Source organism: Nicotiana attenuata, chromosome 2 (assembly GCF_001879085.1).
Source record: "Nicotiana attenuata strain UT chromosome 2, NIATTr2, whole genome shotgun sequence".
In the NCBI taxonomy this organism is placed as follows: domain Eukaryota; kingdom Viridiplantae; phylum Streptophyta; class Magnoliopsida; order Solanales; family Solanaceae; genus Nicotiana; species Nicotiana attenuata.
Window position 1 is genome coordinate 75,976,626 of NC_031990.1, and position 27,014 is coordinate 76,003,639.

Below are 27,014 nucleotides of genomic sequence, written 5' to 3' on the forward strand. Positions count from 1 at the left end.
GAATTTGGGAGTAAGTTGTGATACCGTATCATGTCTCCTTTTGATAGAGTTTCCCCGAACTTCTTTAGCAAAACCGACCCGATCTCGTCATCTTCCAAGTTGTTCCCCTTGATGGCACATGTATAGAGGTCACATGCTCATTTGAATCTGTGGTTCCGTTGTACTTGGGAATATTGGGCATACGAAACCTCTTTGGGATCGGCTTCGGTGCAGTGCTCGGAGGGAAAGGCTTTTGGATAAACTTTTTGGAATCCGCTCCTTTTAATATCGGGGGTACTCCCGGGATTTGATCGACCCTAGAGTTATATGTCTCCAGGTTTTTGTCATTGGCCTCAATTTGTTTCTCACCTGATTCCACCCGCTTCGTTAATGCTTCAAGCATTTTCATTATCTCGGGGTTGGCTCTGGGCCTGACTTCACTCGACCTCTCAGTAGTTTGTTTACTGTCCGGCTTGACCTTGCCAGGGGCGTGGCCTTGATTCTGTAGTTGCACTATCGCCGCCTATTGAGCCTGCAATATTTCGAAGATTAGCCGCATGCTTATCACCTTCGCCCTCAGGCGTTTCTCAAACCGTCGGTGAGGGACCTCCGTGAATGCTGTTTCGGGGTCAGTTGGCAGGTTGACGTGGATAGCAACTTGTGAATTGGCGTCGATCAGATCGGCAACTGGGACCCCGTTGGGATCAACAGTGGGCACCTCATTGCTAAGCACCAAATTGATGTTTTTGCCATGATGTCCTAACTCAGCCTCAACGTTTATGTGAGCAGACTGAGAATTTGGCATTTTTAAGCTGACCTGAAATTGAAACCTTAAAGATCAAGCGTAAAATAGAGTGTGTTATGGAAATTTATAACAAACCACCACTATTATCCTTAGACGCACGATGGGCCCCAAACTATTTACCCTTAAAACGGATAACAATTGAATTTATACGCGGTTTTAAGGATATTTGGACTGATTCAACACAAATAATCAAAAAAGTTAGATAATGAGTTAAAAACACAATGGTAATCAAACCAGTCGTAACGTTATGGCGTAGCTTAAACTTGGATTGGGCAATAGTTTCTGCCCTCGGTTGGGTCCTTGATTCGAAGCCAGTCAACAACAAAGAACAAAAGTAAAGTAAATTTTTTGCAATAATTAGAAAGCAGAGAAATAAGTTTGTATTGCCTTGGTATGCGTGTCATAATGTGTCCTACTAAATGAAAGCCTTCCCTTTATATAGTAAGAGAGTTTCATCTCTAGTACATTTATAAAAAAGGTAAACATCCTCCTTTCTCATTAATTACTGATCTGTTACCGACATCGGGCGAGATCTGCACCGTGATATTCTGTTGGGTGCGGATATCACTGCCATTTGTTTAGTCACATGCAACCGTTGCCATGCTTTCCGATGTCTCGAAACTCGTTTTGAGTTAGGGGGTGTTGTCCTATTAGGGCGAGTGGTGAGCACTCCGTTCGGGTCTTGGTACAAGAAGTTCTCAGTTTCGATTCCGATCCCATGTAGTCATATCCTTGCTTCATTTGACCCACCGGGAAATCTGGATGTGTATTAGCCTCGGTTTCACCTATATACGACAATGATTCCCTTCTCTAGAACTCTTATCTCGAAGTCTTTTAAGAAAACCAATGTTAAAATTGAAAATAAAAGTATATTCAAATTTATTTATGATAAATCTAAACACATATTTTATATTAAACTTATATATCCTAAAAAACTTGTCAGTATGCACCTCAATCTCCCTGCCCGTATGAATTGAAACTTAAGCGGGCGTTTGGACATTTGAATTTTAAAATTTTTAAAAAAGTGGATTTTTTTAAAGTGTAAATAATATTTGAAAATTAGAGTTGTATTTGGACATGCATATAATTTTAGGTTATTTTTGAAATTTTTTGAGTGATCTGTGCGAAAATTTTGAAAAATAACTTTTTGAAGTTTTCTAAATTTTTAAAAAATTCTAAAATTTATTTTTAAGTGAAAATTGAAATCTTTTTTTGATTTCGAAAAAAGTATATGTCCAAACTTGACTCAATATATTCACTAAATAATCTCATAGTATACTCCCGATATTATAATCTCACTATAACCTGTTCACAAATAAAAATCAACCTTGGAAGTGTATAGGAAAAGCCTGATCTTTCATTAAAAAAATAGAGAGAAGTAATAATCAGTTCAAGTAGATTCGGTTCAATTAAGAAGTTTTCATATTGATTATTGATACCCTACTGGCTTACTAAGAGGTCACAATTGATACTTGTTCAACTTTCATCTCACATCTCTCCATCTGCAATCCCCCAAATTTAAAGTACTAGAAACCCTAGAAACCTCACGAGAAAGGTGACATTAGTAGATTGATCGAGAGCACAATAAGAGATTGAAATCATTCCAAGTGCTACAATTTGAATTACTAAGACGGAAGAGGTGTGTATTTAGCTTCATTGTGATAGTACTGATTGATTGATTTATTGGTCGAGTTTACTTTATTATATTACAGGTATAGGAATGGGTGAAGGAGAAGAGAGATGGTGTGTGGTGACCGGAGGGAGAGGTTTTGCTGCTCGCCATTTGGTGGAAATGCTGATCCGTTATGAAATGTTTCACGTCCGCATTGCGGATTTGGGTCCGGACATTAAGCTGGAGCCTGACGAGGAGGAAGGCACTGTCGGTAAAGCTCTGCGATCAGGCCGTGCTCACTATGTATCTATGGATCTTCGTGACAAGTCCCAAGTTCTTAAAGGTCTTTTCCCTTCTTAATAATATTCCTAATATTTTGCTTTATATTGGTGATTAGTTGTAAAAACTCCTATTTGTCGCCCCCAGGGCCTTGGTCTAGTGGTAAGAGTACAATACTTAAATTTGTGCTTTAGGTGCGTCACTTGCTTTATATTGGTAAATGCACTGGTAATTTCCGTACTTATCAATAAATCATGAGTTAAACGTATGTTGACTGATCCAAGTAGCTCGGCCAACATCATCAGATCAAGGGCCGTAGAGCAATTGGGGTTACAGAACCAAATTGTGCCAGCAGTCCGCGTGTTGAATGGATTTAACATGGCATNAGCACTAATTAAAGGATGAAAACAATAATAGATTCGTGTAATATAGCCAAAACCGAGTTAGAGTTTCTTAACCCCAATGATTTCATTGAAAAACTCTCGAAAAATTGCCACAAATCGAGCTCCCTAAATCCAAATATGAAAATGAGATCAAACCCTCGAAACTAGACCTTTTTTGCCTAGTGATTCCGCATCTGCGGTCACTTAGTCGCTTCTGCGATGCCGCACCTGCGGAAAAACCATCGTAGGTGTGGTTCCCACTTAAGCCAAGGCTTTCTGCTTTTGCGGACCATACGCGCTTCAGCGCTTCCGCTTCTGCAGGCACAACATGCTTCTGCGCACTCGCTCCTGCGGTCAAGGGCCACTTCTGCCATTAGGCCAAGCAAGCCTAGTCCACATCTTCGACCAGTCCTCCGCACCTGCGGACTGGCAGATGCGGAAATCACCTCGCACCTGCGGTCCCAGGCCTGGGCAGCCAACTTTGCTTCTGCGGCTCGAGAGCCGCACCTGCGACCCAAAATGCGCAGGTGCGATTGCACCAGAAACATAGTGATTAGTTGTAAAAACTCCTATTTGTCGCCCCCAGGGCCTTGGTCTAGTGGTAAGAGTACAATACTTAAATTTGTGCTTTAGGTGCGTCACTTGCTTTATATTGGTGATTAGTTGTAAAAACTCCTATTTGTCGCCCCCAGGGCCTTGGTCTAGTGGTAAGAGTACAATACTTAAATTTGTGCTTTAGGTGCGTCACCTGGTATTTAAGTGGAGAAGTAGAGGGACTGGGCCATTATCCACCAAGTTTGAATTATGCGCCATTGGCCCTCTAGGTTTTCTAGATTATAAAAAAACTCCAATTTGTATTAAAAGGCAAATTATTGAGTATTAGAATGAGACATGCCAAAATAGAGCAAAATACACAGAGGATATATATGACCCACCCATTTAATTTGGGATTGAAGCATAGCAGTAGTAGTTTTTTTTCTCTCTCTCTCTCTCTCTCTCTCTCTCTCTCTTTTTCCAAAAGAAAATCTTTAATTAGTTTACTTTTGTTGTTCTTTTAGTGTATTCGTTGTATAAAATGTGAGCTCTAGAGATGTCAAATGTTTTCCGGCCAATCATAGTGTTAGCAGGTCTATCCGCTGCCTGTAATGCATGATTTCGGTGTAAGAGAAGACTGAACCAATTATTCTGTTCAGCACCTTTGTTTTTAATTTAGAAAGCTTTTATCCAGATTGGTATAAACAAATTTAAATTGAGGTAGTGAGTAAAATTATTCGTTTTATTTTGGTTCGTGAGACAGTGAGTAGCTGATTTATCATCACTGACTTGAATTTGGTCCTGTTTTCAACATTTTGGCCCGAAGATTAAGACATGTGGAACTCTCATTTGTACTTCGTTGAATATGTGATATTCCTCCATTCCAATATTGATTCAATCAGAGTAACGTATTCCAATTGATGTTTCCGTGTAAATTATATCTATGTTTGTAATACATTTGTAAGTTTCATGTAGTGCTATCATTTTCTGAAGAAACTGTCTATGCTAGCAATTCATGGAATTACAGATTTAAAGAACCGCCAATTTGTTGATCAAGAAAACTTGGTCTCTAGCTGAAAATAGAAAATGATGTAGTTTATCAAGTGAAGGTTTATAGGAGGTTGGTAGTGCTTCCAACTATGGTTTGTGAACTTTTTATACATCTTTAAATGATGTTTCATGTACTTTTAACCATAGTATGAAAGCAAAAATGTGACTTTCCATATTTGAGATTATTCCAAATAAAATAAGCTTCTTATCAAGCACGTCGCCAAATTATGATACAAATTGTCCAAGGCTCATCATTTCTAGGTTAAATACTCAAAAGAACGTTTATTAAGTTGTGTAGTGACATAACTTTTCACTTGATAACTTGCAGCGTGTGAAGGAGCCGAAGTGGTCTTCCACATGGCTGCTCCAGATTCATCGATCAACAACCACCAGCTTCATCATTCTGTTAATGTGCTAGGTATTGTTCGCAATTAGGAAAAGCTTTCTTTGTCACTTTGTCAGACTAATTCATTTTTCTTATTTGTCTTGTTTCCTATATTAGAGTTTTACCTCTCTTTTTCTATTGAAAAAATATAAAGGAACCAAGAATATCATTGATGCTTGTATTGAGCTAAAAGTGAAGAGGCTTATTTATACCAGCTCCCCCAGTGTGGTGTTTGATGGAGTTCATGGTATTCTGAATGGGGATGAATCACTACCATATCCTGCTAAGGTGTAGGATCCATTTCCTTTTTACTTTATCCAAATGAATATTTGTCTGGTTTGTCTATAAACATACTTTTATTACTGATAATGTTTTCAGCATAATGATTCATATTCTGCAACTAAAGCTGAAGGAGAGGCACTAGTTATCAAGTCAAATGATACTAAAGGGCTCCGGACCTGCTGCATTAGACCTAGCAGTATATTTGGCCCTGGCGACAGGTTGTTGGTTCCATCATTAGTTGCAGCTGCAAGGGCTGGAAAATCTAAGGTGATTCTATAATAGGTCATATTTATTATTCAATAGTTTGATCAGAAAATGTTCCCTGAGGAACTTACTATTGGATACGGGTTCACTATTGTTTTTTTTGCTTGTCCAAATTATTTGTAATGAAAGAATGATGGATTTTAATTTTTTTCTATTCTCTTTTCACTATTTGATTTTTGACGGTCTTGTTGATTCATGATTGTTCAGTTCATTATTGGTGATGGCAACAACATGTATGATTTCACTTACGTAGAAAATGTTGCACATGCTCATGTATGTGCTGAACGAGCTCTCGCATCAGGGGGTGCAGTAGCAGAGAAAGCTGCTGGGCAGGTAACGTTTCTATATATATATTTGTTGTATGTTCTGTATTTTTTTTTTTTGAAATCTTTGCTATAAGCAGCTGCTATGATGTCATGCTTTGCCGTATGCTTTCAATTTAATTACATCTATGCATTTTGACTTGTGAAGTTGTAACCGACGTATGAAAGTATCCAGTATCATGCACTGCCGTAGAAATCTTTTGGTAACTGGAGTCTCATCCATTTCTATATCCAGCCTCATAATTGCGATTTGTGATTAATGTTGCAACAAAAGTAAGATGAAGAATATTATGTCATGCATCTATAGAAGTTGAGCAATCAATCTTAAGTTTTAATTGAAAGATCTCGAATCAAGGTTTAGCAAATGTTTATGCCGCACCATGCAACTCCATAGGTTGGGGGTAAAGGTCATTACTTTCCTTGAGGTCCATATGGTTTTTGGCTTTTGTTTTTGCTTAATATCTTACTTATTGATGTGAGAATGCACGGGAGAAAATATTATTGATTAAAAATTGACAATGATACAATGAGCCCTATATATAATACATGTCCTACTCCTAATACATATGGGATTAGGGTTATTTACTACTATTTAACTATCAAACTAACACTCCCCCTCAAGCTGGTGCATATAAATCATATGTACCGAGCTTGTTACATATATAACTAATACGAGGACCAGTGAGGGACTTGCTGAAAATATCAGCAAGCTGATCATTCGACTTCACAAATTTTGTAGCAATATCTCCCGAGAGTATTTTTCTCTAACAAGTGACAGTCAATCTCGATGTGTTTAGTTCTCTCATGGAACACTGGATTTGACGCAATATGAAGAGCAGCTTGATTATCACACACAAGTCCCATCTGACTAATCTCATCAAATTTCAACTCCTTGAGCAATTGTTTGATCCAAATTAGCTCACATGTGGCCATAGCCATTGCTTGATATTCTGCTTCTGCACTAGACCGAGCAACCACATTTTGTTTCTTGCTCTTCCAAGACACCAAATTTTCTCCTACTAAGACACAATATCCAGACGTAGAACGTCTATCAGAAGGTGATCCTGCCCAATCAGCATCTGAGTATCCAACGATCTGCTCATGGCCTCGATCCTCAAACAATAAGCCTTTCCTGGAGCTGATTTTATATACCGAAGAATGCGGACAACTGCATCCCAATGACTATCACAGGGAGAATCCATAAACTGACTCACAACATTCACAGGAAAGGAAATGTCAGGTCTAGTCACTGTGAGGTAATTTAATTTACCAACCAACCGCCTATATCTTGCAGGATCGCTAAGAGGCTCCCCCTATCCTGGCCATAGCCATTGCTCGATATTCTGCTTCTGCACTAGACCGAGCAACTACATTCTGTTTCTTGCTCTTCCAAGACACCAAATTTCCTCCTACTAAGACACAATATCCAGACGTAGAACGTCTATCAGAAGGTGATCCTGCCCAATCAGCATCTGAGTATCCAACGATCTGCTCATGGCCTCGATCCTCAAACAATAAGCCTTTGCCTGAAGCTGATTTTATATACCGAAGAATGCGGACAACTGCATCCCAATGACTATCACAGGGAGAATCCATAAACTGACTCACAACACTCACAGGAAAGGAAATGTCAGGTCTAGTCACTGTGAGGTAGTTTAATTTACCAACCAACCGCCTATATCTTGCAGGATCGCTAAGAGGCTCCCTCTGTCCTGGCAGAAGAATTCGGATCCATAGGTCTACAACCTGTCATTCCTGTCTCCTCAAGAATATCTAAGGCATACTTCCGTTGTGAGATCACAATACCTAAGCTAGACTGAGCGACCTCAATACCTAGAAAATACTTTAATCTGCCCAGATCCTTAGTTTGAAAGTGCTGAAAGAGATGTTGCTTCAACTTACTAATGCCATCCTGATCATTGCCGGTAATAACAATATCGTCAACATAAACGATCAGATAAATATAGAGATTTGAAGCAGAATGTCGATAAAATACAGAGTTCAGCTTCACTATGAGTCATGTCGAACTCCTGAATAACTGTGCTGAACTTACCGAACCAGGCTCGAGGAGACTGCTTTAGACCATAGAGGGACCTGCGCAACCGACATACAAGGCCACTAGACTCCCCCGAGCAACAAAACCAGGTGGTTGCTCCATATAAACCTCATCCTCAAGGTCACCGTGAAGAAAAGCATTCTTAACGTCCAACTGATAGAGAGGCCAATGGCGAACAGCAGCCATGGATAGAAAAAGGCGGACTGATGCAATTTTAGCCACGGGAGAGAAAGTATCACTGAATCGAGTCCAAATATCTGAATATATCCTTTGGCAACAAGACGAGCCTTAAGTCGATCAACCTGGCCATCTGGACCAACTTTGACTGCATACACCCAACGACAACCAACAATCGATTTACCCGAAGGAAGAGGAACAAGCTCCCAAGTACCACTCGTATGTAAAGCAGACATCTCGTCAATCATAGCCTGTCGCCATCCCAGATGAGATAGTGCTTCACCTGTAGACTTAGGGATGGAAACAGAGGACAAAGATGACACAAATGCACAATGGGATGATGAGAGACGCTGGTAACTTAAACCGATATAATGAGGATTAGGATTAAGCGTGGACCGTATACCTTTTCGTAGTGCAATCGGTTGATTAAGAGGAGACAAGTCCGCAGTATTAGCAGGGTCAGGTGCAGGACGTGAATTAGTTGGGCCTGATGCTGGGGGCGGACGACGATGATAAGTCAGGAGTGGTGGAGTTGTAGAAGGTTGAATTGGACTAGGTGGTGGCACTGGAGCTATAGTTGGTGGAACTGGACTAGGTGGTGGCACTGGAGCTATAGTTGCTGGAACTGGACTAGGTGGTGGCACTGGACTCGATGGTGACACTGGAGCTATAGGTGGTGGAGCTGCAACTGGAATTGTAGGCGGTGGAGCTATGGAAGAAGATGAATGGGAGATAGGGACTGAATCTCCAAAAGAAGGAACGGGTAGCACCTCAGAAATATCTAAGTGATTAACTGGACCGGTGAAGTATGATTGGGTTTTAAAGAAGGTAACATCAACAGATATAAGAAATCGCTGAAGGTCAGGAGAATAACATCGATATCCCTTTTGCGTTCTCGAGTAACCCAGAAATATGCACTTAGGAGCACGAGGAGCTAACTTATCTTTTCCTGGAGTAAGGTCATGAACAAAGCACGTACTCCCAAAGGCACGGGGTGGAAGAGAGAACAAAGGTAAGTGGGGAAGCAGGACAGAGAATGGAACTTGATTTTGGATAGCTGAAGATGGCATACAATTAATAAGATAACAAGATGTAAGAACTGCATCCCCCAAAAAAACGCAGCGGAACATGAGATTGTATGAGTAGGGTACGAGCAGTTTCAATAAGATGTCTATTCTTTCTTTCCGCTACCCCATTTTGTTGGGATGTGTACGGACAAGATGTTTGATGAATAATCCCATGGGAGTTCATAAACTGCTGAAATGGGGAAGACAAATACTCTAGGGCATTATCACTACGAAATGTGCGGATAGAAACCCCAAATTGATTTTGAATTTCAGCGTGGAAGGTCTGGAAAATAGAAAACAACTCAGATTGGTTTTTCATCAAAAATATCCAAGTGCACCTGGAATAATCATCAATGAAACTGACAAAGTAGCGGAATCCTAAGGTAGAACTAACCCGACTAGGATCCCAAACATCGGAATGGACTAAAGTAAAAGGTGACTCTGCTCGATTATCAAGACACCGCGGGAAATGGGAGCGGGTATGCTTACCGAGCTGACACGACTCACACTCTAGAGTGGACAAGTAAGATAAGCCAGGTACCATTTTCTGAAGTTTTGACAAACTGGGATGTCCTAACCGTTTATGTAATAAATCTGGTGAATCAGTAACGACAAGTTATTGGAGGTAGACATGATGCGAGTCCATGTGATTTTGCAAGGATAAGGTAATAAAGTCCATCTGATTCACGTCCGGTACCAATGATTCGCCCTGTACTGCGTTCCTGTATAAGAACAAGGTCATCAAGAAATAAAACAGCAGATTTAAGTGATTTGGCTAAGCGACTAACGGCTATGAGATTAAAAGGACTACCAGATGCATAAAGAACTGAGTCTAAAGGTAAGGAAGGAAGTGGACTTGCTTGACCTATTGCAGTTGCCATGGCTTGAGACCCATTGGCCATTGTGACTGTTGGAAGAGATTGAGAATATGAAATACTAGTAAAAAGAGATTTGTTACCAGAAATATGATCAGATGCACCTGAATCAATAACCCAAGACTCAGAAGGTGAAGATTGGGAGACACAAGTCATGCTACTATTTGTTGGAACAACGGAGGCTAATCTTGAAGATGTCTGTTTACGTGCTTTGTACTGGAGGAACTCAATATAATCCGGTAAAGAAATCATCTGGATTGGATTTAATGCATTCGATCCAACGAATTGTGAGTCTAAGGCTTCTAATAAGAATGACATTATAATGTTCACGCCAGAAAAGGTCAGAAAATTGTTTGGAAATCACTGTTTCACTGTTACTGTTCATCGGAAACACTGTAGCTTGCCGGAAAATAAAAAAAAAGTCGTCGGAATCTGATGTAAACTTGATGGGTAGGCTCGGAAAAGCAAGACGATTACACTGTCCAAAAGAAACTTTCTCCAAAATTTGGCCGGAAACACTGTAGCTCGCCGGAAAATTCCAAAGTTGTCGGAATTTGTCAGGGATAGCAATGGTCGACTCGGAATTGCTGTGCGAGTGACCTTTCCTGAACGAAGTTCGTCGGAAAATGGCTGGAAGGGGTCTCACGCGCCCGGCGCGTGCATAGATCTCGCCGGAAAATCTTGACTCTGCCCGGCGCGTGAGGGCGCGTGGCAATGAGTTTTCCGGTGGGTTTTTTTGGGATTTGGTCGCGGGGCTACGACGGACCTTGTGGTGGTGCTGGTTTGTTCAAAACACTGATAAATAATGACTTTGACGCAAACAATCACTTAGGTCACGGGAAAATTGCACGGTGACGACTGATTTCTTCCCGGTTGTCGTTGGAATGACGCACAACGATAATTATCTCACCAATGCTCTGATACCATGTGAGAATGCACGTGAGAAAATATTATTGATTAAAAATTGACAATGATACAATGAGCCCTATATATATATAATACATGTCCTACTCCTAATACATATGAGATTAGGGTTATTTACTACTATTTAACTATCAAACTAACAACTGACAGTTTCCATGAAGGACTAAATGCTTAGGTGGTTTAATGGTCGTTGGCCGTTTTTTTTTATTTTATAAAGTAAGTGATTTCAATAGATGGCATCAAGAAGATGCAAGAAGTACATGATTTGGCATTTGAGCTTACAAAAAATTTTCCGGCTCCTATTTATAATTGGCTAAGCCAGAGCTAAGGAATTAATGAAATCCAAAAGATAATCAATATTGTTGATAGGGTACAATCTAGACCAAGAAAACAAATTGGCAATACACAGAGCCTTTAAAGAACCTATAGGAGTTGAGTTTCCATCAAAACATCTCTTGTTTCTCTCTGTCCAAATGCACCAGAAAATACAAGTAGGGACCATTAACCAGATATTCCTGATGGCTTTATCAACTCTCCATAAACTCCAGCTCTTATAAGTATCCTTGACTATGTAAGGGGTGAGCCATTTGAGACCAAAAAGGCAAAAAAACATGTACCATATGTCTGAAGAGACCTCACAGTGTAGGAGCAAGTGGCAGGTACTTTCAGCTTCCTTTTGACACACATAGCATCTGTTAGGTAATTGGAAGTTCCTTTTCATCAGGTTATCTTGTGTGAGGCATGCCTCATATAATGCTGTCCAGGTGTAACAGATAGCCTTTGGTGGCAGCTTGGTTCTCCAAATAAGTTTCTAGGGCCAGTTGTCTATCATGGGATTACTAGAACACATCTGTTGATATCCCACCTTGACTGTGTAGATGGCTCCACCATGATTTCCCCATTTAAGTCTATCCACAGCTTGGGGGTTAACATTGTTTTGTTGTAGTCTTGCATAGAGGTCTAGCGGCTCGTTTATTTCCCAATCATGCATGTCCTTTCTGAACTTCAAGTTCCAATTGACCCCTTCCCTGTATGCAGCAATAACATCATTAGGATCTTGGGCTATGGTGAACAAGTTAGGGAATTCAACTTGAAGGGTGGAGTTTCCAAGCCATTTATCCTTCCAGAATCTGATGTATGTACCATTCCCAACTTCAAAGTGGATGTTCTGAGCAAAAGTATTCCATAATTTGCTGATGCGTTTCCATAATCCCACACTGTAGAGAGCACTTGAGACTTTTGAACACCAGTGATTTAGCTCTCCATGCTTGGCTTTGATGACAACTTTCCAGAACCCAGCATCCTCCATATTGTATCTCCACAGCCACTTCATCATCATGCTTTTATTGTGTGCTGTTAGATCTTTAATTCCCAATCCCCTTGAGTTTTTGGTTGGGTAACCTATTTCCACTTGATCAAGTGGAATTTACGTCGTTCATTATTGCCCTCCCAGAGAAAGTTTCTTCTTAACTTATCAAGTTGCTTCAAAACCTTTGCTGGGATTGGAAATAAAGCCATGTAGTAAGTTGGTATGCTATCCAATACACTGTTGATAAGGGTTAATCTGCCCCCAAATGAAAGATATTGCATTTGCCATGATGCAAGTTTCTTCTCAAACTTTTCTATGATCCCATTCCAAATTTCAGTGGATCTAAATTTTGCTCCTAGAGGTAAACCAATAAGTAGATGGAAATGAACCAATTTTATATCCCATAATACCAGCCAACTCATCCAGATTTGGGACTTCAGTAATAGGATAAATGGTACTCTTCGACATGTTCATGTGCAAATCTGAAATAGCTTAAAAAATGAATAAAGTTAGGTTTAGCAGGATCACTTGAGACCCCTCAGCTCCACAAAAAATCAGTGTATCATCTGCATAAAGCAGATGAGATACAGCAGTTTGAGCCTCAACATTCCTCCCAATTTTAAAAGCTTCTATCCACTGTAACTGACTGGCTTTCCGCAGCATTTTACTAAGCCCTTCCATGGCCAAGATGAAGAGGAACGGTGAGGTAGGGTCACCCTGTCGGATACCTCTTTGTGGAGAAAAGAAACCCACTGGACCCCTGTTCACTAAGATAGAATACTTAACAGTAGTGATGCTGAACTTGATCCATCTTATCCATCTTTCCCCAAAGCCCATGTGCCTCAGAATTGTGAGCAAGTATGACCAACTCACTTTATCAAAAGCTTTCTCAATGTCGGCTCTCCACTCTTAAGTCTCCAATCTAGTGCCTCATTTGCAATGAGAGCAGCATATGTGATTTGTCTCCCTTTTACAAAAGCATTCTGACTCCCCGATACCAACTTTCCAATGACTGTTTTAAGCCTTTCAGCCAAACGTTTAGAAGCAATCTTATAAACACTGCTTGTAAGACTGATTGGTCTATAATCTTTGAGCTCGGTTGCGCCTTTCTTTTTAGGAATCAAAGCAATAAAAGAGGCATTAATAGATTTAACTATGTGGCAGTTGTGAAAGTGATTCATTGCATCAATAACCTCCTTTTTGATAATCTCCTAAGCATGTTGAAAGAATGCCATAGTAAAACCATTAGGTCCCGGAGCCTTATCTGGAGCACATTTTTTAATGGTTGAAAGAATCTCCTGTTCCTAAAACTCCCTTTCCAACCAGTTCCTCTCAGCTTCTGAAATCCTAGTTAGATTGTCAAATCTAGCCGACGACCTCCAAGGTTCATTCTCTGTGTACAACTGCTGGTAGAAGTTCAGGATTTCACTTTTGATTTCCTCCTTATCTTCAGTGATGACTTCCCGCATCTGTAGCCTATCAATGCAGTTGTTTCTTCTATGAGCATTAGCCATCATTTGGATGTACTTTGTATTTCTATCTCTATCCTTAAGCCATAAGCATCTTGATTTTTGTCTCCATGAAACCTCCTCAATCTTTGCTAATTGCTGAATTTGTGATTGTTGGTTGATCATTTGAGCCTTCTCAGCTTGTGTTTGAACTTTGCCTTCGGATGATTGTTACTTCCAGTATAGTTAGTTCATTAAGTGCCCTACTTTTTTGAGTTTCTAGTTTTCCAAATACCTACCTATTCCAGCATGAGATGTCTTTCTTTAAATCCCTCAGTTTTTGAGTTAAGATGAAGTCTGGACTGCCCACTACCTGATAACTGGACCACCATTCTTTAACTGAGTCCATGAATCCCTCTGCTAGCAATCGCATATTCTCAAATTTAAAATAAGATGAATTTGAGTCCCAATCCCCACATTCAAGCATTAATGGCTTATGATTAGACTCTACTCTGGGTAAAGCCACCTGCTTTATTGCCTTGAAGCTGTTATTCCACTCAGATGAAATTAAGAACCTATTAATTCTAGAAGCCTGAAGTTGTTCTTCACCTCTAGACCATGTATATTGAGCTTCCTCTAGGGGTAAGTCCAACTGTTCCAATTCCAATATAATACCACAGAAAGATTTCATTGCTCTGGACCTTCTAAGACAGTTGAATTTTTCATGCTCATATCTGCATACATTAAAGTCTCCCCATATCACCCAAAGCTCATCCCAAATACCCCTTATTGCTGCCAATTCATGCCAAAGATTCTTTCTTGCTGCATTTGAATGTCGCCCATATACCCCAGTGTAGCACCACCTATATTGTTCTCGGAGACTTTCTAGAATGACAGAAACCGAGTATATACCTTGCTGAATGTTAATGCTTTTCCACAACCTCCTGTCCCACTAAATGATGACCCCACCTCTTGTGCCATTTGTTTGCAAATCTGCCCAGCTAGCCCATCCATTTCCTCATAAAGAACCTACTAATTGTTGTGACCACTCTTCAATTTTTGTCTCCTACAAACATACTATATCTGCCCTCCACTTCATCAACAAAAGATTTGATGATTCCCCTCTTCTTACTCTCATTCAACCCCCTAACATCCCAACTAAGAATTTTTACTTTCATCCCGAATGAGCTTTGTGAATCCTGCCCCTTATCCTACCTTCCCCTTTCCCCTGGCTTAAATTCGAAACTAGTTTTTTTCAATTATGTCACCCCTTTCTTCTTTTTTGTCTTCAAACAACCCCCTTCGGACTCCTTTTGCTGCAATTGAGATTGTCTCCTTTGGTCCATTCTTAGAATCATATTCAATAATTTGTTTTCAAAACCAGCTGCATTAACCCCAAATGCTTTGCATGCCTTCACCATAACCAACTTTGTCCATTTTGAAGTGGATATAACAGAAGGAGTATGAACAATTTGTTGATTAAAAGAGTTATCACCGTACCAAGGAAGAGAGAGTATCACTGTGATGTTGAGAAGAGTAATCATATTCTGAGCCAAACAGTGGTGCTAATTCCCTGATCTGTGGAGGAATAGAAGGAAGTTCTATATCCTGGGGCAATTCTCCTTCATCATCAGCATCGCAGAGGCTTGGGCAAATACTCCCTTCTGAATCAGACATCATACACTTAATTTCCAGAGCATGGAGTTCTATGGAAATGGGATCGAGATTATGTAGTGGAGGTCAAGAGCGTGTTTAAGAAGACATGGGTCTTGGGTTCTGGCCTTCCAGCTGTATCTTCTTATTTCTTCTTTTTGGACCTGTGTTGTAATAAACCCGATCTGTCTTCTTTGTGTTTGAAGGCCCAACTTCATTAATAATGCATGCCCCTTTGTCTGGTTTCTTAATAATAATTTTTTAGGCCCAACATCCTTAATAATACTGGCCCCTTTGGCTGGATTATTAAACCCAATATAGGGCCCCACCTCCTTGGCATATGACAATTTTGAAATAAAGGCTAAAGGCATATGCTGTGCCTGTGGCCTATCTGCTGATTTGACAGCTGCAAACCTCGAAACCCTAACCCCTTCTTCTTCAGTGAAACCCTTGCTGCTGCAATCCACCCCATCTCCGGCAACCCATAATTTAGTGTGAGCATCTGAAACTATAGAAATTTCATAGCTTATTTCTCCCACTTTCAATTCTAGTTTTACTAGGAATATCTTCAATTGATTTGTTGACACAAATCCTCGCCCAACGCAGATGAGTCCTTTTCATGGTGTCTTCGTTGGTGTCAACGAAGCCGCCACACAATTCACCAATGACTCTGAAAGAGCTTTCCGACCAAGCATGGAGAAGAATTCCAAAAGCTTTTATCCATCTACGTTCGGAGTTTGGTTCTGCCATTGCCAATCCTGTGACCGCCGACCACCACTCCAGTGACAACCTTCTTCCATTCCCCTTGACTCTAACTGCTTCTTGGCGAGAAGGCATCTCAAAGAGGAAGAGATTGTGAGCAATCAGTGTAACCTTCAAGCCTGTTGTCACTTTCCATCGGTTAGTAAACCATTTTTGAACAACTTCATGGTTTGGAGATATGTTGAATGGATCATTAAATCTCCCAACTAGACATTTAGCAAGAAAATGAGAGCTATTTGCTTCAGCCTCTGCACTAATTGAAGGCTAGAGCTCAGGACTAGCAGCTTCAAAATAAGATTTTGACTAACTTTGATAATTCCAGTTCGATGCCGTTCTTTGGTCTCCATAGAAATCTCAAGATTTTGTCTGCAATGTCGCACCAACATCCGTTTTCGATGATTTCTGGGATATTCACCGATGATTTCCTGTCACCCAACCATGCCTCAATATGAATAAATTTGCCGTAACTGTTGACATTCTGGTATATGTGACAATAAATTAGTTATACTTCTTTAGTAGGGAGAAGTTTCCTCCTCATCTATCACTTTATCTTAATATAGTTCTTTTTTTCTCTAGCAACACATTTAAAAAAGTACAGGCTTAACATGTCGCTATTTATGTGGAATTATTGCAAAACATTATTGGCAGACTATGCTAGTAGTTTTTAGTCGACTACACTTATCCATCTGTTATTGTCTAGCTTACAGTTTCAACAATCTAATGAGACATACCCTACTTGTAGTAATTTTTCTTAGCTGTTTAGGGAACTTCTATCCTTGGATTAAGTCGCCTTTCCCCTCCTCGCAGTTAAAATTTTACAAAAGAAAAAGGGCAGCCCGGTGCACTAAGCTCCCACTATGCGCGGGGTCCGGGGAAGGGCCGAACCACAAGGGTCTATTGTATGCAGCCTTACCCTGCATTTCTGCAAGAGGCTGTTTCCACGGCTTGAACCCGTGACTTCCTTGTAACATGGCAGCAACTTTACCTGTTACGCCAAGGCTCCCTTCAGCAGTTAAGATTTTACAGTAACAATCAAATAAGAGCACCTTTGTCAACTTCCGTTTCTATAGCAAGTTCGGAAACTTCTGTTGTGGATCTAGTCATAATTTTCTTCATTCCCTTCCCCGCGTTATTATAGTTGACACCTCTGTGTGAGGTGTGGTTAGATATGAAAATGGTCATATTGGCCATGCTGACTTATGCGTAAAAATTGTTTTCTTGCATTATCAAACTTTTTCTATGAGACAAACGTATTAAAGGAGGCTTTTTCTATTTTTTCTGCATTAGCTGTTGTAGAATAATAAAGCCTTGAATATCAAACTTTTTCTATGAGAGAAAAGTATTAAAGGAGGCTTTTTCTATATTTTTTTTCTGCATTAGCTGTTCTTGAATATAAAGCCTTGATAAAAAAATGGGTGTTGGCAGGCATATTTTATCACAAACATGGAGCCCATAAAGTTCTGGGAGTTCGTCTCACTTATTCTTGAAGGTCTTGGCTACGAAAGGTATTCTTATTTTATGGCTCTGGCGGAAAATTTTACCGTACACAATACTAGTTTGTTTTCTCTGGGATCACTTCGTGTTCTTTCTATGAAAAGCACTGTAAATTTATCTAGTATTATTCCGAGTCCAAGCAACATAGGTTTTTTACCTGCTTTATAATTTTATGATTCAGAAATGAATTTTACCAAAGAGGTTCACGTACAATTATAGAGGTGAAGGCATCCTCTGTCGCGTAGAGGAACTAGGGAGAAACATTATCCCTATCGAGTTTTCGCTGTTTATGTGCTGCAGCTCCCCACTTGCTGGAAACCTATTGGGGCCTAATTCTGATTGTTTGGCATCCAGGAAGACAACTTATAGAGCAGAACCCTTCTGCTATGCAAAAAGTTCTCTCTCTTATTGGGTCATATTAAGGGATTCCACAAATCATGTTCAGTATATTTTGTTTTGATGATGACCAGCAAGGATGAGGCATCTTCATTTTGTACATCAAAAGAAAATAGAATGTCAGTCTTAGTATATTGTTTGATTTATTTGGTTTTGATGCTGACCCAAAAAAGAAAGTAAGATACTAAAATTGTTACTTGACCTATTTCTGTGGGAAAAAGTTCTATCTTTATTAGGTGCTTTAATTGGAAAGGAAATGTAACCTGTATAATCTGATATGTAAGCTAATGGGAAAAAAATTAACTAGTCGAACACAGTAAAGCTAGACTATTTTGTATGAAAGACCCAAATTTGAAACAGTAGAAGGTGTGCCGATGTTATAGCTTAAGTCATATTATTATAAAACATTCCTATACTTAATTTTCCGTTTCATAGTTAAATTCATCATTTCAATATTAGATCAATCACAAAGCATAGGAGAAAAGAAATATCATCTTACTAAAAAAAAGGAATAAAGAAACTATGCAAAACCAAGAAGAAGTAGGAGACTTCCCTAATGTTTTCTTGCTAACCCCCAATTCACTTCCTCCCATGACCTGTCGATCAGTGTTATAAAAAGCGTGCGCTTAAAGCGCAGAAGCGACGCGAGGCGATGTCATAGCGCTTTTCTGCCCTAAAAAGCGACTCACATCAAAAAGCGCTCGCTTTACCCTAAAAAGTGAGAAGCGAGGCGATGGAAAAAGCGCAAAAAAGCACGCTTAAGCGAGCGTAAAGCATCTGCTAGGGTTTTTAAAAAAATACTTCGCAAATACACTTACGCAAACACTCTGCTGCAAGCGACGACGGGTAAGTTTCTTCTTCTCTTCTTCTTCTCTTCTTCTCTTCCTCTTCTGATTTTCTTCAGTTCACTGTTCGAGTTCGACTCCTTTTTCTCTTCTTCTTTCTATTTTTTTCAGCTTTTATTGCTCTGTTCTTCTGCCCTTATTTTGTGCTCTGTTCTTCTGTTCGACTACACTGTTTTCCTCTTCTTCTTTCTATTTTTTTCAGTTTCTATTGCTCTGTTCTTCTGCCCTAATTTATGCTCTGTTCTTCTGCCCTTATTTTGTGCTCTGTTCTTCTGTTCGACTACACTGTTTTTTTAGTTTTTATTGCTCTTTTTATTTGTTCTTTCACTGTTTCTGGTTCGACTCCTAACTCTTCTGTTTTTTTTTGGTTGTTGATTGTAGTAAATTCAATCTTACTATTCAATGGCATCAAGCCAAAAAAGAGATCCAGCTTGGGCGTATCTAGTTTTAGTATCTATTATTTACTTTTTGATTTAAGAATTGAAACATTTGCTTAATATGTTATTTTATTGAGTTCTTGGCCATTTATCGATGCCTATTTAATTTTTTTTTATTTATGTGTTAAATTGCGCTTCACATGAAAAAAGCGCGCGCTTTGCTTCGCGCTTCTCGCTTTTTTCCGCCTCTCGTTTTCCAAAACACTGCTGTCAATGAATTATTTTACTTGCTTCGCATTGCAAAACTAGAAAGCATTATACAGGGATATCACCTAGCAAACTTAACTGAGATGAGATGCAGAAAGGATTTCCCAGGAGAAGAATAGAAAGGAAAGAGTATTAAGAGAGATACAGAAAAGTTGAATAGCAGGGGATAGGATAGTAATATGATGGAATTTTCTGTGTGAATGAAACAGGTGTCGGTGAAAAGAGATGAAAACTAGTACATCAGTAATGTAATGGTGGCTAAGGACAGTGGTGCCTAAGCCAACTTGTGGACACCTTCATTATTCCACTGGATACAGGTACCGGGTAACTCTAGCCGCCGAGGCTTAGGCAGATGAAGAAACCACCTTATATTTTCTTTCTATGTTGGGATTTAAGCCCTGGTCACCAATGGTTTTCACCCACTTCATTGACTTATAGGTCACAACTTGGGTGTTGGGATAAGGGCTTCCGTTTCAACAGTTTGAAAAGAAGTATGTCCGTTGGCGAAATGCAATAGACAACGAAAAGCAAGGTAAGTGAAATGGTGTTAGGCAAAATCCTATAGAATGTCCTAGGGGGAATTATTGAATGAATTGACGTCCGCTTGATTTCTTGAAACACAAGTAGATTGGAACAATGGAACTAATAAAGAGAATGACGGCTCATTCCTGAAATAGTTTTGAATTCTCTTAAAACCCCTTTGAGAGCTAATTATGGTGTAACCCCATGTTTAACCCTATGTAGTACTAATCACCTAAATTGTTGAAATATGGGTGGTTTGGGCAGCATCAAAAGTTTTGGCTAAGTTTGCCATCTTTAAGTGCATGCTAATTGCCTTGGTTGTAAACTATGTGAATGAGACGATTTAAAGAAGCATGTGCTTCTCGGATTATATTACTGTTAAGTGGCGAATAATGTTTTCCGTTTATGTTCACCAGGTAGAAGTATCTCTATATAGGGTAAAATATGATTTTGGCTGTAAGATTATGTTTTTTCATGCATAAGCTTGTATGTACAAGGGGTGGCTCGCTATGATGGATGCTGTACATTATCTTTAGCCAATCTGGGAGGGTTGGTATATTAGTATTTCCTTCTTTTGCTTCTTCGGTCTTTTCTATTTTTTCTGCCTGGCTGGTGATGGCGTCTGAAAATGATGTACCTTTTAGTTTGACTTGAGGAATTGTTTCTTGGGCTGATTGCTCAATGTACAGCTCTAGTTTTCTTCTTTTTGCTTTTGCTGTTAAGATGGTTGCGCCACGGCTTGTAGCTTTGAGATTGGTTATCATTACCGTCTTTGATTTTGTGTTAGGACCAAGTGAACTGTGTGATTTGACTCTAAATCCAGAGTTGCTAATGAATAGGATGAAGATATTTGTAAGATCTTAAGTGGGTTTGGCAGGTTTAGGTGTGCTTCTTTCTTTTGTTTCTTTTTCATTTTGAGGCACTCTAACCTCTTCTCCTGTTTGGTCAGATTGTTTTTTTTTGTGTGCGCGTGTGTGTGTGTGTGTGTGTATATATATATATATATATATATATATATATATATATATATATATGAGAGAGAGAGAGAGAGAGAGTTTTCTCTGGGTGATTTATTACCTGTAAAACCAACTCATTGTAATTCCTAGTCAACTAAAGCTGTGTATCATGCCTATTGGCATTTGCAGATGCATTTGAATAACAACTGAAATTTTATCATGTGCATTCATGAAGAGGAAATATAGCTTCTATGTCATTTCTAAGCATTTATGAATACTTCACGCTCTAGTAGATACCATTGGTCAATTCCGCTTTAAATTTACCTCATTTTTTGTGGTGTATATTATCTTTATTTCTGATTTTTCGTAGTATGCAGGCCAAGCATTAAAATTCCTGCTTCTGTTATGATGCCAATTGCACATTTGGTGGAGTTGGCTTATAAGCTGTTGGCCGCATATGGAATGAAGGTCCCACAGTTGACTCCGTCAAGAATCAGACTCCTATCTCGTAGTAGAACATTTAGTTGTTCAAAAGCAAATGATCGCCTGGGCTACACACCAATTGTCCCACTTCAGGTTCCTGTACAATCCTTGAAATTGATCAATTGTGTCTGGTAATTCCATATATAAACCATAAATGCCATGTTGTATCTGTCTCTCATACTCCCTGAAGTGTTACGGCATTCTACTCATAATCTTCTGCATTGGATAGTCCTTTTTAACTTGGTGTATATTTTCATGTCATACGTGGTCAACATTTTTGGCTAAAACATATTTTTGGATCTTGATGCTCTGAGTTTGAACTTTCTCTTGATATATTGCTTCACATATGCATCAGTCTGAACTTCTGCTATGTTGCTGCTGAATTAGCTATTTTAGTGTCCAACATGTATGTGGCTTGTGAACATATGTTTCATGAAAGGAATTATGGAATTAGATTGTATTTTTCCTTGAATTTAAGTGTAAGAATTTTGTTTTGGGGCCTCGTTTAGTAACATCACTTTAAATGATTATTCAATTTCCCACAGTTACTTTGGATTTTATTCTCATGAGGTACTCAGTGATTGTGATTCTATTTCTTTAGGAGGGCCTAAGGAGGACAATTGAATCGTATCCGCAGTTGAGAGCTGAAAAGCGGCCAGACAAGGAAGGCCCTTCTAAAGCTTCTCTATTTCTCGGAAGTGGGAGAGGTATGCGTTTGAGCTCCATTCTCATAACAGATGCAATACATTGACTATCTCATAACAATCAGTTTATTTGTCTGATATATTATTTTAATTCTATAGTCAATGTATTGCATCTGTTGATGGGATCCCGCTGAGGATAGACCATTTGAAATTTATTACATAGTTTTTTCTTGTAAAACATCCCATTCAGGTCAAGAAGTTGACCAGTATATTTCTTGATTATTGGCAAGTCACATATGGTCCCTTATTGTACTTTGTTATACATCCAAATAAATTGTATGAGGAGCAAAAGCTTGTATATTCTCTTGGCTTATCACATAATCGAACATATTTACCGTGTTCGATGAACAAACAACGGACGTCCAGAACCAGTACTTGGTGGATGTTGAGTGAAATATTTGTATTGTCCCCATTTCTATTTTTGCCTTGGCTGTGTAATGATCTAAAAGAAGTTTTTTTAGTTCGGATACCGACCGCAGCAGTGCACACAATTTTGTGAAATCTTAAGCCCATGGAGTGGTTTCTCCTCTGTCATCGTCAAGTTGATTTCTGTATTTATGGGGAATTATTTAAAAAGTTGGGAGTTGAATTATTGAACTCACTGAGAATATCCCTCAACATGCTACTGCCTTGAATTAACTTGTCTTTCTCTTGGTCACCATTGAATTAAGTTGTGGTAGTGACCGATTAGTCATTAATCTGAAAAGTCTTACAAACTAAGTGTTCCGAATGCAATTGCTTGGTCTCTGCAATGAACAAAATACAAATTTTACATGTGGGATGTTTTACCTTGCAATCTCAAACTGGCGTACCCCTTGTTTAGGCTGGTTTTTCGGTATTATCTGGGAGACAGAGATTTGACTACTTCACATATTTATATGTATACCGAGGACAATTGCAAAAGATTCCGACACTTCTTAGTTGTACTGCATGTTTGTAAAAGAATCATTATTTAATGTGATAAACCGTGAATGACAGATTTATCCTATTTTAAGAGGAAAAAAAGAAGATTCTAACGCGACCTATGTGACTGTATTTTGCAGTGGCTGACACACTTCTTTGGAAGGATAAGAAACAGACACTAACAGCAGCATTAGTTCTGGCCGCAATTTATTTCAATTTTGTAGCTTCTGGCTTCACTATTGTAACTTCTATATCAAGGATTCTGTTGGTTGCATCAATTTTCTTGTTCATCCACGGAAAACTGCCTCAGAAAATGTATTCATCTGTACTCTCTTTCCGTCTGTCTGTCCCCATTTTTATCTGTGCAGCATACATTTATATAAATTGGTAGACCGCAATTATGTGACAAATGTTCATTGTGCTTTTGCTTGGTAAACTGAATTCTATTCCCTTTCTCCTACTTTTTTTGCTCTGATGATTGTTACCTTGATGGCCCTTTCCTGTAGCTACCATTGTTTGATAAATATACATTTTCTCACTGCAGTTATTAACCATTTGGATATGGATTTTAGAGAGGTCCATCTGTTTAATTGATTTCCGTCTGGCTTTTAGAAATTACTCATCATTATATTAATGGTCATTCTGATATACACATGTTAATAAAGGTGCAGTCTAATGCATATGCATTTTATGTGGAGTAGCCAGGGAACTGGCGTTGAGTCAGTTCGGAGTCATGATGTATTCTCTTTTTCTCTGGTACAGAATGGGCTATAAAATTGACAAAGTTCCCGGATCATGCTTCCATGTATCGGCAGAGACATCACGCCAAGTTGCTCTGTCAGCAGCCTCAGGGTGGAATTCTGCAGTAAAGGGTTTAAAGTCTCTTTGTAGAGGGACCGATTGCATGTTCTTCCTTAAGGTAATTGCAAACACATACAATCTATTTATTTATTTATTTGCTTATATTCTTGATAATCGTGGTGTACAGGCCAACTTGCATGCACCTCAATTAATTTCACAGGTTACCTGCTACCTCCCACTAGCACATGTACCGGGTAAATCTGTCCACCAAGGTTCGGAGATATGAGAAAAAATCACCTTGTGTTTTTGTCTTCCCTGGTATTTGAACCTGAGACCTCATGGTTCTCAATCTCAAACCACTTCACTAACCAGTAGATCACATCTTTGGGTGCTCTATTTAATTTTCTTTTTTTCTTCGTCACGTAAAATAAGTTATGTTACATTAGCCTGAGTGCTATAATGGCTTTATGAACAGTTTAGACCTCTAATGAAGACAATAATACCTCCAGTATGCCATTGACATCTTCCTATTTACACCATAGCACAAAATGTATAGGTGCTTCAATCTGTTTCTTTTGAGTAAATAAACTTTGAATTAACTGCAAAAAGCGTAAAAATTAACAGAGACATGACATAGTGTTCATTCAATAATGTAGAAGACATTAGAAAAATAGGTAGAAGGTTACATGACATCTATAAGGAAAAACAAGTACCAAGGTTTTATTCAGTGATAAACATGAGAGTGAACCACAGCAGAGGCCCAAGCTAAAACACAAATGTGTACAAGCTGCTCAAACATTACATTTAAGGTTGTGATACACAATTCCAAAGAAGTCGAGCAAGAATATTAAGTAGCTCTCAAGTCTGTCCCAAAAAGATTTTCACCTTTCTATATTTAGAAACAATTTAACTTTAAAATTCTCCTTTTGCCTTAATGGGATGATTTATAGCCACACAAATATCTCAGGCTTGTTTTAGACCACAAATTTCAAAAATCTTTATTTCTTTCATAAACTCCGGGCCAAGTCAAACAGTTCCGCATAAATTGGGACAGAGGGAGTACCATTTAGTGCCAAAAGTAATGAGAGTTTCACTTTTATTTGGTTGGCTATGAATTGGTTATGCATTCTTTTGTTTTCTTTTTGATGAGTATGAACAGGTGTTTTTTATATCCTTTCAGTTTTTTTTATTCTTCCTGTTCTAGTTCAAGTGACATGTGTGCCTTTTTGATTTCTAAAATGTTTGATTCCTTGTAACGGGATAATGTTAAAATTTGATTGGACTTAATAATGCTAAGTTTATTTAAACTGCTCAATTGAAAAGATGATGTTTTCTCCATGAAATATCCATAAAAAAATTTCTCAACTGAAAGAAATTTTCAGCTATTCTCTTTGTCCCTAGACGTTGTCTTATTAAGGGTTTTCTTTTTCCTTCCTTTTTTTGGGTTGGGCTGGGGGTTTATTCTGTTTTGCATAGATGGGTTGTTTGTCAAGTTACACATTTAGGACTTTTTTTTTCTTTTGATCATTTGTGTTTCTTTTTCTGTCTCATTTTTAAAAATGACAAGGTACACTGGTTTGTCATGCTTTGACATTCTGTATTTTAGTTGAGAATTTCTTAAACAAGTTGCATTCCCCTTGAGTGCCGCTGTAACAATAGTTTACCTTTACCTATTTCGAAAACCCAAACCATGTGAAAACATGTAGAACAAGCATTTCTGTTTCACTGAAATTAAAAATTCCGGATAAGACATTGGATGCAAAAAAAAGAGGACTTTCTAAGTCCTTTTGCTTCTGCTGGGCAAGATTAGTAATTATATCTACACCATACTGTTATTGGAATTTTCATCTATTAGTTTGTGAAATCCTTCATTTGGACGATGAAACAGGTGGTTCTCTCTCTACTGATTCTGAGTATCCTTGGAACCATTTCTCTGCAGAGTCTGTTTGTCATTGGTAAGTGGTCTCTTTCCTCCCCTCTGTCCATATATGTACCTATTGACATTGAAATAGCACATTTATCCTTGTGCTTACATTGTAAAAAACTCATTTGCTCTCAGAATTTGTTATACTTTCTTCTAAAATGATGCAAATAGCAGCTCGAGAATTTGTTATGCTCTCAGAATTTGCTCTGACCATCTTTTGTTCAACTGCAGGAATTCCAGCTGCATTTACTTCATTTTTCATATATGAGAAAAAAGAGGAAGAAATAGATCATCTACTTCATGAGATTATCTCATTTACATGGAAATTGAAGTCTGATATTTGTAGGAGAATTTTCAGCTCCGCAAAAGACCGATAATGGGCAGCAATAACCTGATGGAGCTTCTTCCTTATCTCAAGAAGCTTTCTTAAGCAGGTTCTTGAAGTTCAGGGACTTTAAACATATCCTTTTATGTAAGATATTCGTGGTTGGGAAGCTTGCTGAAAGCCAGTTTATCTGTCTGATCTGATATCAGCCAGTGTGCCAAGGGACGATATTTTGTTTCATTTTCTCATTTCTCTTCTTTGGCTGCATTGGTGTGAACGTTTTTGTTTTGGTCCTATAGTGGTTTTGGTGAGGTGCAGGTTAGTTACAGATTATTTGTCATGTGATAATATGTAATTTTGCTTGCTCGTGAATATCAAGAATGTGTTAGTTTGTGTCAGGGTAGCTCTCGTCTAGTTTGGCTTCTTTTTGTTTTGGCTAATCATCTTGTTTGACTTCAATGTTAAAGAAAGGCATCTTAATGTTATCTTTTTCTTCCATGGCCTGCGTGCATAGTAACACACAGCTGTTATCCATTATCTGTAATTTGTTATCTATAACAATTGTAGAAGTGTCAATGTTTAGTATTTTAGCGTCTTGATTCGATATTTCCATTTACCTTGAAATGCTTAGACATATGCTTAGTAACACGCAGCTATTATCCATTATCTGTAACGTTGCTTTCATAAGTTAAACCCAAAATCTATTTTCTTAACATTCTTCTTTAACTTCAATTTCTATTTGTCTGAGTTGTCGTCTCTTCTTGTCTTGGACAATATTCCTTTTCCTCTCATTTTCGTGAACAATTTCAATATCCTTTTACGTTGTATTAAACGCTTAGCTTGCTAAACT

The 27,014-nt window shown here is 38.8% G+C and overlaps 1 protein-coding gene across 2 annotated transcripts; it reads left to right on the forward strand.

Moving 5' to 3' along the window:
• Positions 2,071-26,768, forward strand: LOC109213017 (3beta-hydroxysteroid-dehydrogenase/decarboxylase). 2 transcript variants are annotated; one of them, XM_019376762.1, is made up of 13 exons: positions 2,071-2,423; positions 2,497-2,739; positions 4,971-5,060; positions 5,182-5,315; positions 5,406-5,576; positions 5,781-5,906; positions 17,593-17,672; positions 21,402-21,600; positions 22,109-22,214; positions 23,255-23,429; positions 23,877-24,033; positions 25,804-25,870; positions 26,071-26,768. In XM_019376762.1, exons 2-13 carry the CDS (start codon positions 2,505-2,507, stop codon positions 26,214-26,216), a joined length of 1,686 nt encoding a protein of 561 aa, XP_019232307.1. In that variant the 5' UTR covers positions 2,071-2,423; positions 2,497-2,504; the 3' UTR covers positions 26,217-26,768. The 2 variants fall into 2 exon arrangements, with proteins under 2 accessions (XP_019232307.1, XP_019232316.1); XM_019376771.1 differs by having other exon boundaries at positions 2,503-2,739.